The sequence below is a fragment of the Lactuca saligna genome, chromosome 7 (genome assembly GCF_052625555.1).
Source record: "Lactuca saligna cultivar CGN05327 chromosome 7, ASM5262555v1, whole genome shotgun sequence".
Lineage (NCBI taxonomy): Eukaryota > Viridiplantae > Streptophyta > Magnoliopsida > Asterales > Asteraceae > Lactuca > Lactuca saligna.
Window position 1 is genome coordinate 174,179,127 of NC_136423.1, and position 11,881 is coordinate 174,191,007.

At 33.0% G+C, this 11,881-nt stretch overlaps 1 protein-coding gene across 1 annotated transcript; it reads right to left on the minus strand.

Annotated features, from left to right (window-relative positions):
• Positions 1 to 7,763: 7,763 nt before the first annotated feature.
• LOC145004423 (G-type lectin S-receptor-like serine/threonine-protein kinase At4g27290) lies at positions 7,764 to 11,123 on the minus strand. Its single transcript, XM_078963338.1, has 7 exons — positions 9,673 to 11,123; positions 9,435 to 9,590; positions 9,232 to 9,338; positions 8,896 to 9,106; positions 8,589 to 8,826; positions 8,355 to 8,505; positions 7,764 to 8,274 (listed from the first exon to the last, which is right to left on the minus strand). The coding sequence occupies exons 1-7, from the start codon at positions 10,967 to 10,969 to the stop codon at positions 7,969 to 7,971; spliced, it is 2,466 nt and encodes an 821-aa protein (XP_078819464.1). The 5' UTR covers positions 10,970 to 11,123; the 3' UTR covers positions 7,764 to 7,968.
• Between the last annotated feature and the right edge of the window lie 758 nt (positions 11,124 to 11,881).

The following is an 11,881-nucleotide window of genomic DNA, read 5'->3' on the forward strand; positions in this document are numbered from 1 at the left end:
ACAATGTCTAACAAACACGAAAACACAACATGGCAACACACAACAATAACAAGATAAGATATTTATGGTGGTTCCACACCCGAAGAGGTTGTATACATCCACAAGGGAGGGATGATATCTTGTATATTGCACAATTAAAGCAGGATTACAACAATTTATTGGAAAAATTGGTTCTAAACAATTTTCAAATTGGAATTTTCCTATTTTGAACACGAATTTTGAACCCTAAATGGATAAACATTTATACATTTGTATTCTCCTCTATCATAACTTCGTTTTGGTATAGACGAATGAAAAAATAATCATTAAAATTAGGTAGTTTGAAAGACTAAAAATTAATTTGACTTGAACACTTGACCTTAAAAATGTGATTTTTTTTGGAATGGCAAATCTAATTTATTTCTACTAAACTACTCCTAGTATCACATATGTCTCACAGATGAGACTTGGACCTTCCTTCGACCTTAAAGAGGGAGGACAATACCTGGTACCGTTGGGCTATAAATCATTTGATAGATATGAATTGTGATTAATTGAAGTATCAGTTATGACTTTTTTGGTTAATGACTGAATTAATTTTTTGGTTTTTACTGTTTTGATCCTGACTATTCTGTTATGAACGTTACAACAACTCTATATAAATTTAACATTCTTGTAAATGAAAAGGATACTAGATATGAAAAATGGTCTTTTCATCTTCTCTGCTTCTACCTATGCATTTTCATGGTGATATCAAGGCAAAATTCAGGCTTAATTAATAAGGTTCGGTTTCGAAGAACCACTTCTAGCTGTTGCATACTGAGAAAGAAATGTCCAGTTACGAGCAAACTTGTTTTTAAGGTGCTAAATATAGGCCTCGACTAATTTTGTGTTTTATGGTTATTTTTGTAAAATTTCTTAATATTTTTCCAAAAATCATACAAGAAATTTGTTTGTATGAAAAGCAGACGATTTTTTTCTTGCTTGTTCTAACTAGAAAAAAAATATTTGTATGTTGTTACCCATCAGTTTTGATCGGAAAGCAAAATAGATTCAAGCTTTTTTGTATGTTTGCTCCACTCGTGCTCAATTTTTAAAACTACAATTTTTTTCCTCGTTTTACCCGTTTCTTCAAAATCTAAACCCTATTTCTAATAAGCTAACAGACTCAAATACGCAGGCTTAACTACAAGCTTAACGTGTGTAGGTTGGAGGGAAATGACTTGCGAATTTTTTTGGAGCTCCACTAATGAAAATTTTAAATTGTTAAAATACAAATTAGCGCTAATTATTTAGTAATTCAAAATTTTTAAAGTGGCTACTTAATGTGAAGAATTAACAAAGGGTAATGTCGTGTTCACAACATAACAACGAATATTATCTAAGTTTTATAATTTAAAATTATAAATTATATTAAAGCAATATTAATGTAGGTGGATAAAATGTAAATCTTGATGTTTCTATAATGAAACAAAACTTATATACAAAAGATGTGTATTAAGCATAAAATTCAAAAATAAATATTGAATGTTACGACTTATTGATGAGAAAGTGATAATTGGTTATGGGTAATGCACATTTGGGTGAATGGATGAAATTTGGTAATGGGTCATGTATATTGGATGAGAGTGACTTATAGCTTCATATTAAGACCAATGGATGACATATTGGTCATGAGTCATGTGCATTGGGTGGTAGTGGCTTATAGTGTCATGTTAAGACCAATGGATGACATATGGGTCATGGGTCATGTGTATTGGGTGCTAGTGGCTTATAGTGTCATGCTAAGACCAATGGATAACATATGGGTCATGGGTGATGTGTATTGGGTAGTAGTGGCTTATTGTGTCATGTTAAGACCAATGGATGAAATATAGGTCATGGGCCATATGCATTGGGTGGTAATAGCTTATAGTGTCATGTTAAGACCAATGGATGACATATGGGTCATGTGTCATGTACATTAGGTGGTAGTAGCTTATATTTTCATTTTAAGACTAATGGATGGCATATGAGTCGTGGATTATGTGCATTTGGGTGGTAATGGATTATAGTGTCATGTTAAGGCCAATAGATGACATATGGGTCATGGTTCATGTATTCACGTGAATGCAACCAAAGAAAGGCTTGATACTTACATCCAAAATCGTGAGGAGATCAAAGAAAAGACGGATCCAGGAAACTAACTTGATTCTCCAAGATGTTGCATACAAATATCTTGATGGCAAGACTAAGGTGGAAAAAAATAAGAAGTAAAATATTATGAAGACATTCATGCCATGGTTAAAATGATAAATAATAAATGCAATGAGCTTAGTAAATAGATCAGAACTTAATTTTTATTTAAATATTTTGGCATTTTAATATTTATACTTTGTTATCTATTTACTATTTTTAATATTTAACTAGTTGTATTTATTCTATATATGTTCTTCTATCATTAGATTAGTTACTGTGATGTTAAAATCTATTTCAATTTTTTATTTAATGTTGTTCTAACATTTTTATGACAATCTTGTTTAATTTGTTATTATGATTCAAATTCCAACCATATATTGATTAACAATTTACAAAACAAACATGAAAATGATAAAAATAAATATAAATCCAAATATAGTTTAAGTTGATTTGTTTTTATAATACGTGTATTTTCTATATATTTTTATTTAGTTTAGGTTGTTATTTTGTTAATAAGTATAATAAACTTTCCATGTTTGTAATGACCTATAACTATTTATATAATTTTGTTAATAATTTCATGTATGTTGCTATATTTAACATTTTCAAATATTGAATAATATTGACCAACTTCTTTGACCTAGCATTGATCCATCACATCGAAATCACGACCAAGGGTTGTCGAAGGTTCCCTCATACACTCTTCCTTTGAAACCGTGTTCTACGATTCTCATTTTCCATTAAACCTGTCCACAAAAAATTATACGCCATTTATCAAATCATCAAAGTGAATCACTTATACAAATGAGAAAACTTTCAAGATTGGTTCATCAATCGGTCATTTTGTGAAAATATTTATAATAAAGGTACCTTTGTTATATATATATATATATATATATATATACACACACACACACATCAAATTCAATCTTTCAAATCGACGCCATATTAGTGAACATAATATTGTGTTATTTAATTGTAAATTTTCCAGATTTAACATCATGAACAACACAAATCGAATGTGGATATATGAAAGAAAAGATTATCATGGTTGTGTCTCTTCTGTTTTCATAAATGTCACACCCCAAAACTGGATCTAGGATGTATAATTCAAAATTAACACTATAGGAATTGATCGAAGTATTTACCTCTTTCAATTGGCTTGAAATCCTTTGAATATTCTTGATCTTGAGCTTAGAGTCACAATTGTAACTCCTCTAATGGTTCACAAACACCACAAGCAAGAAGGCTATTATGAGAGAGGATGAAGAACACTAAAAATCGGCCCTAGGGTATCACTTGGAGTTAAGGTACCGAAAATTGCAACCAAGGGCCTATATTTATTGTGTAGGCTGCTAGGGTTTCAGTCTAAACCCTAATGGACAACTTAGTCACCAAGGCATCCCATGGAACCTTCTAGATTAGGGCATTTGGACGAAAATATGATGGATCCCCATCATAATTTTGTTCCCCTTTAGTCTATTAGGTTTCCCAGCCTAAAACTCAACTATCACACATTTGACAGTTTATGCCCCTTTATTCAATTAATCTCTTTTAGTTACCAAATTAATTCCTAATTAATTTATGACTAATATTAATAAAATAATATGATTTCTCCTTTAATATATTATTCTTATAATATATTAATAAATCATAATATATTCTCTCTCTCCTAAATAACTTTGTCAAGTTGCTTTGGTGAAGGTAACCCAAAATGACCATGCACAACCGGGTCAAGTACATACCAAATATAGTTAAGAGCTTAGATACTAATCTAACAAATTTACCAACACACCTTATAATATATTAAAATGCTACATAAAAAGCTTTATGATTTTTCTCTTCTGTATGCTATCTTTCTTCTATTTCCTAAGATTAAATACACTTAAATCCACAAAATCGGACTCCAACATATAAAAGTCACCTTTGGTATTTTCACAAATTATGCACACTGTATATATAAAGTATAGAAAAAGTTTGGTAATTTACCTTAACTGATTAATAATTATTCACAAATTAATGATTATTTAAGCGAATAAAACAATGAAAAATAGCTAAACTGGTTGAAAACTAACTTTTATATTTTTCGTAGATTCTATATGTTTAATAACATTGGTACAAAAAGTTTGGGGAATTTCGGAAACTATTTTCTATTTATCTCCATTTTTGTTAGAATAAATGCACACAAATAATAAAATTGCATTAAACTATTTAGAAATCCATTTTCATATTTTCTCAGCTTAAGTATGTTTAGTTGCCATATTAGAAAAAGTTAAGAAATTTTTATCATCTGAATGCTATTTTTCAGGAATTTATATTGATATGAAGGGTTAAAAATTTGGAAAAATAGCTATCTGCATTAAAAATTCAAAGGAAATTGTTTGGAAGACCTCTACTGTATTTGGAATGAAAATGTAAAGTTTGAAAGTTTTTGGAAATTGTTTGATAACATTTTTTTGATTTTAAGAGTTTCAAGCAACTTTAAATATGTTGAAATACCTCAAATAATATTAAAAAAATCTGGAAAATAATATCCAAAATTATCTTAGTCACATGAGATATAAAATTTCACCATTTTAAAAAAAATAGTTACCAATTAATATAAAACCAATAATAGAACAAAAATTTGGCATTTCTCTATATATACAACTTAGTTTATTGGTGTTAGATTTCAACATAGAAACTCACAAGCGTGTGTTTGTTGTCGTAGGATCATGGTATTAAGGCGTTGGTGTATCCCGATGCACCACTTGTAGCAACTTGAAACATTTTGAGTATTCACGCTTCCCCCTATTTTCGGTTTTTACATTTTAGTGTGTAAAAGCATGTCCAAACTATTTACGATTGAGGTATCTATATTGAATTGTATCAAACCTGATTGCTATATTGTGTTATATTTCGCTATGTATGTTTATGAAATTTGAAATATGAGCCCTTATCGTCTTAAGTCCATTCCCTTACACTTTACTCCAACCATTAACTCTTTGAGCCAATGGTCATTATGGTAGCGCTATTAGGAATTGACAGCTCCTTACTCGCCCGATTGCTTAAGTGCATGATACCATATTCATCTACAAAACGATAAGCATAGATCTTGATAGGGTATGAATCATACGCTTGGTTGTGAACTCATTGTTTGCTCATATACATACAAACTTGTTTATTAATTATAGCAATGAACTTTGTTACTCATTATAGCAATGGACTTTGTTTCTCATTATAGTAATGAACTTTGTTTCTCATTAAAGCAATGAACTTTTTTCTCATTATAGTAATTAACTTTGTTTCGCATTAAAGCAATGAACTTTGTTTCTCATTAAAGCAATGAACTTTGTTTCTCATTAAAGCAATGAACTTTGTTTCTCAGTATAGCAATGTACTTGTATTTATGGAAAATTTTATACCAAATCTCGATTTAGTAAACTTGTGAACTCACCAACTATATTCATAGTTGACCCTCCTTTTACATGTTTTTTCAGGAAATAATTAGTAAGCCGATATAATGATTCATCATCATAAAGCATGTTGCATCGTATGAAAGTTATTTTATGAAGTTAACTTTTGAACAATGTTATTTTGGGAAACTTGTATTTTGTTTTATTTAAATTATGGGTTGTAAACTTCTAACTACTACTATGGTGATGTATCAATATCTTTTGCAATGAAACCTTCATCACTTTCATATCTTGAGTTTCCGCTTTAGCGAGGTGTGACAATCTTTGACAGGGGCTGAGTATCATGCTATTGTCGTGACTACATCTGAGATTATCTGGTTACGACGGCCTCTTGTGGATATGGGGGTTCATATTTCTTCACCTACTCCCCTTAATTGTAATAACAAAAGTGAGATACAAATTGTGAAATTTTTTGTTTTCCATGAGCGGACGAAGCACATTGAGATTGATTTTCACTACACCCATCATCACTTATAGCATGGAACCATATCGCTTCAATTTGTTTCATCAACCTTGCACCTTGCAGATAAATTTACAAAGGCTCTATCAGCATCTCAGTTTCATTTCTTGTGTAATAAACTCTCAATGCTTATTATTGTGACATTGTGAGTTTAAGGGTGGGGGGGGGGGGGGGGGGGATGTTAGCCTATATGTTGTTATCCCACATATTTATGGCCCCTTTAGGATTTATCCCATTAGAGTTTTGTCTTAGCCAATATTTATTCTCCCCTTTCTTCTTTGTAGCCTTTCTTCTTTTTGTTAAGAACCTTGTAATATCTCTATTGCAATAATCATATGGCAATATTATCACCTATATATAGGTTTATTTGCAAAATGTCTTCCAATAGTTAAGTTTAACTTATGTCTAGACTTAGTGACCCTGCTAAAACATAATTAAGATAAGGGGATCTTGGTGGGTGATGAAGATTACATTTTGAGGTCCATTGCTTTATTATTTCTTCCTTTAAGGATCTATCTTAATGGATCTGGATCGATTGATATTTTGACTTTGTAGTTCACATGGAGATTATTTAGACATGCCCTCAAAGGTCCATATCTTTTTGGACTTGAGCTCTCTTGACAACTTGATATGGAGTTCGGTTTTGGTCAGCTTTGCATGTAAACTTTAAGATAACAACTATGAAAGTTTGCCTCGGTTGATTTTCTACGGGCTTATATATCCTATTTTTAGGCACAAGTATCAAGTTGTTTATGGGAATGTGATATAATGAAGAGCAAGATTCTTATCATTACTATTTCCATATACAAATAACAATTTATAGGGGGTTAGGTCTCTCATATTGAGTATGAGTAAGTTAGGATAATACTCACTCATATATTTGTAATTTCCTCAACAACATTTTGAATTGGTTCTTGGCATCTCATGCTCGTGATCCTTTTCCAGTTGAGTTTCCATGTAAAAATTCTATTGTTCTTATTTTTCATCGGTTTCTACTTGAATGATTATCATTAGATATGGCCTGAGCATTTAGCAATTGTGATGGAGGATTGTGGTAGACCATTTTTTTTACATTTTGACACATCATTGTGATGACGTATTGTGGTAGAGATTTCTGACAAAATTTTCTAGCAATGCTTTCTAACAAAGCACTTGAAAGCACTAGGATGTTGTCTTTGGTGGTAGAATGCTCTATTGATGAGAGAAATCTCCTTTGGGAGTGGAAAACTCTCCTGGTGAGATAAAAGTGCTCTCGGTGCAAAGGTGTTCTCCAAAGTCAAAGATAGAAGATCTTAGAAGGAGTTGCATGACCACATGTGATTGGTTGACACCTTTCATGGGCTTAGGTTTGACTCATTAGGGTTTTGGGTTTGAATCATTAGTGTTTTGGTCTAATCCCTGGCCTACAAATAAGGATGCATGGGACTATTTTTTTAGAATCTTGAATGCTTAACAAATATGACTAATTTCTATTGATCAATTGTACTAGTAATCTCTATTTGAGAACTTTTGAATAAGAATATTCCTTTCTGTCTCTCGATGTAGGTCATCTTGATTGAACCACGTAACTATTGTGCATTTGTGTGTGTGTGGTTTCGTGAGTTATCGGCTTCACTTCTTAACAAGTGATATTGGAGCTTGTCAAGTGGCATTAGATCTGTTGTATTCGGTTGCATATTCATTCATGAATATGTTAAATTTTTTGGTTGATTTTGCTTATCACAAGTCACTGTGATCTTTTTATCTTCAACAACTCGTCAAGTGCATTATACAATGATACAATCCAACAACTAAACCATGTGGTAGATACATTTAAAAATGGAGATAATAGATAACTGAATTTTGAAGCTCTTAATAAGAAGAAACATAATGAGGTTGAAGCTACGTATGTTCTTTTTACCGAGCAACTACCTCTGTAACAGTTAAATCATTGGTTGAACATGTTGGGTAACTGCTTGAAGAAATATCAGCACCATGTAAGATTCCTTTTGTGAAAAAAGCTGGCTGCTTAGGTTTCAGCAATGCACCCTCGTTGCCCAACATCACAACAACAGATGACATGTCAGGCCTATCTTCTGGACTTTGTTGAACACATAACAACCCCACTATAATTGATCTTATAACTTCTGATGAATTGCTTGATTGGCCTAAAGTCGTATCAATAAGTTCCATTGACCTGCCTTCATTATGCAATCTCCATGCCTGAATATAAATAATGTAGAAGTAGTTACAGGACTATATTATTTTAACTGAAACAAGTAGTTTGTGGCTTGTGTACTTACATGTCCAATGAGGTTATTGTCATGTTCAGAATGAATGAATCCCCTGTTTCTCTTCCCACTCACTATCTCCAGCACTATAACACCAAAGCTAAATACATCTGATTTTATTGAGAAAACACCATTTATTGCATACTCCGGGGACATGTAACCACTGCATAAAGGAAGATGCTTATAAGAGTCAAAAACCAAACTTAAGAGAATAGAATGTATATACAGTTAAATTATCTAGCTTACTAAGTGCCAACAACTCTCTCTGTTTTTGCTGGAGTCTCATTTCCTCCAAAGCTTCTAGCCATTCCAAAGTCTGATATCTTAGGGTTCATGTCTTTATCAAGTAAAACATTGCTAGCTTTCAGATCTCTATGGATGATTCTTAATCGTGAATCTTGATGCAGATAAAGAAGTCCTCGAGCAATTCCTTTGATAATGTTAAAACGTGTAGTCCAATCTAGTAGGGAGCTTCGTGTCTTATCTGCCCAAAATGAAGGTGTGAATACTTAGTTTCAAAACGTTAAACAAATAGAGGTTGTGTGATTCTTACCAAATATACAAGAGTCTAAGCTTCTGTTTGGCATGTACTCATAGATCAACAACTTTTCATCTCCCTGTATGCTACATCCAAGGAGTTTAACAAGATTTCGGTGCTGAAGCTTTGAAATGAAAATGACTTCATTCTTGAACTCATCAAGTCCTTGGGTTGAAGTCTTAGATAAACGCTTAACTGCAATCTCTATTCCTTCTTCTAACACACCCTGGAGATCATCATTTGCCATGTGAATAACAATAGAAGCAGAGATGAATTTCATCTGTCTTTATGCATAAGTGGCATGCTTATACTGCATAGATTTTGTTTCTTATTATTACATACTATTATTACCTTATAAACTGATCCAAATCCACCTTCTCCAATTTTATTATCAGGTGAAAAACTAGAAGTAGCTCTAGCTAATGTAGAAAAGCTAAACAATGGTAGCTCCATGGAATCTGTGCATTGAAAATACAAGAATCTTCTTCAAGAATTCATATTACTGTTGAGTATAATATTCAACAACATACTTCAAGAATCTGTATTTTTCTCACCTTTCCTCGGTTGTGGATCATGTCTTTTTCTCCATGTATACCACAACCATGTAAAGCTCAAGACTAACAGAAGAACCCCTACAGAAACTACCGGTAAGATGATTTTTAGGTTTAGTCTCTTCTTCTTCTTCTCGTGTAGTGACTGGGCTGCAGTAACTATCATGAAATAAGTAATATTACATAGTGACAAAAATCTTATAAACCTATTCAAGGTACGTTTTGTTAAAGAGATCAATACCTAATTCTGAGGAAGCCATTCTTATAAAGATATCTTGACCATCATTGCCCGGAGGGAAGACTCTTATGTCCTTAAGTTCATTGAACCAAAGCAAGCAGCCACTTCCTCCACCTCTGATGTCTGTATCTGAATACGCCATACAACTACAACTCTTGATGCATTTTTCTTCACATTCTTTCCTGTTCATGCTCATGTTATACCATGAAGTCCTTGTGTCGGGAAGTTTCACATAAGAATACTTGATAAACCCATCTGTTCTACAATCCAATGGTGTTCTCCTCACACAACCACCCGACCAATCAGCTACCTCCCATGCCTTTTGGTTTCTGGGCACGAACCTTATCTCATCTAAACAACCACATCTTTGTGGGGTCAAAACGCTGCAGGTTCCATGAGCATAACAGATGTTGTATTCATCACAGAAATCTCTTTGTAACTGTAGGAAAAGCTGCCATTTCTTAGCTTCAGCTACCCACACCCAACGTTCTATCTGGCCAGATGAACTCACGACAAGTCTTGAGATGACAGAAGAATTGATAAGAGAATAACTGTAAGACACCTCCGTTGCATTAATAACCATGTCGGCTTTAATGATGTTCCTGTTGACTGGAGAAAACCCACTAAACCATATACCATTCCATGGTCCAATCCGGAACTTGATTGATGCACCTTGTTTTAGTAGGTCTTGTGGAAAGCCGTTTGTGTCGGTAATCCATGTGAATTCACCTGGAGCTGGATCTTGACTATTCTTCCATGAAGATAGCTGCCATTCCTTACCAGTCAAGAAACTTCTCCCTAACTTCATTCCAGGTAATAGTGTATCTGTTGGATAATCGAAACTCTGCCAGAGAATCTTCTCCTCGATTCTTTCTTTGACAATTAGATTTCCGGTGTCGTCAAGCTGTGCAATTGCGTTGACTGATGACTTTGTATTGGTTGACCATACTATATCATTAGTGTCGTTGATGAGGACAAGATTTCCTGGAGAGATGATCTTCAGTATGCCGGATGATGCGCCAGGGAGTGGGATGTCTCTGTTGGCGACCCAAACCACTGTTTGAACGGAGATTTTGTTGTACCAAATACCAACGTATTTGTTCTCAGAGCTTCCTGGCCTGAAAAACCCAAGTTTAAAAATTCCGGCCGGTGAGACCAACGTGTCTGATTCTGTCAAAAACCTTGAATCTGAAATCAAGTCAATTTCCGAAGTGTAGATTCTATGAATCTGGAGTGAAACAAGTAAAAGAACAAGTATAGTTGCTTTCCCCATTATAGTTCTCACGTTCAAGCTTCTCATTCTTCTCTGTGTTATGTTTCATTTCATTGCTAATTCTATATTTGTGAGTTTTAAATCTGGTGTTTGGTGGATGAAAGTCTGATTCATTAGTTGAATAAACATTATAAACCAAAGGATTTTACTGGTAAAAAAGTTTGACCGATTCTTACACATATGCTTTCGACAACAATTGGTACTATTGGTTGGAAGACAAACTCTTTTTAGTTCTCGCAACTACGATCCACAGCCACGTCATTTACTTTTTTTTTTTTTTTTTCTTTTTTAACGTTAAAACCAATATGTTAAACATTTGATTATTTTTATAAAATTATAAGAGAATTATAATTCTTAATTCTCCACGAGTATAATACTGATATTTTTTAATGTATATATATGATATTGTCAAAAGCGTCTTTTATTAGTTTAGGTTGTTGATAAATTGGTGGTAAAAATATATTTTTTTTAACGGTTTATGAACGCAGCCACTAATCTAATTTTAAATCTACACAATTCATTTTAAAAGTGAGTTAAACCCTCATCCTTTGGTTCTCAAAGGTTCTCATGATACCCCTAAGTCAAAAACCATTTAGTTACATGTTAAAATATTACGACCGGTTAATATGAGATGGTTACGGTACACTACAATCAGGAAATTCTAGATTTTGAATTGTCGGTATAGTGCCGGTACTCCAAATCAATAGCATATGTGGTACCCGAAAAGTAATAACCAATGCGAACCATATAGTTGTTTCTACTCGGTTAATGCAAGCTATCGGGTAGAACTCTGTAGCAAAGAAATCCACGATTCCTATAAAAGCTTCTGAAGAATGCATCGATAAGGTTTCTTTTTTATTTTTTATTTTTTTTTTTTTTTGTGAAACCGAACAATTGTACTTTTTGCCTTAGACGATATCTAACTTAGGCAATTTCCTC

What these genes read in the sequence shown, in the direction of transcription:
- LOC145004423 (XM_078963338.1), bottom strand. Translation starts at nt 10,969, where the DNA reads ATGAGAAGCTTGAACGTGAGAACTATAATGGGGAAAGCAACTATACTT. An exon ending in AATGGCTTCCTCAGAATTAG is followed by an intron (nt 9,591 to 9,672) that starts GTATTGATCTCT and finishes ATTTCATGATAG; the next exon opens with TTACTGCAGCCCAGTCACTA. An exon ending in GAGAGAGTTGTTGGCACTTA is followed by an intron (nt 8,506 to 8,588) that starts GTAAGCTAGATA and finishes TCCTTTATGCAG; the next exon opens with TGGTTACATGTCCCCGGAGT.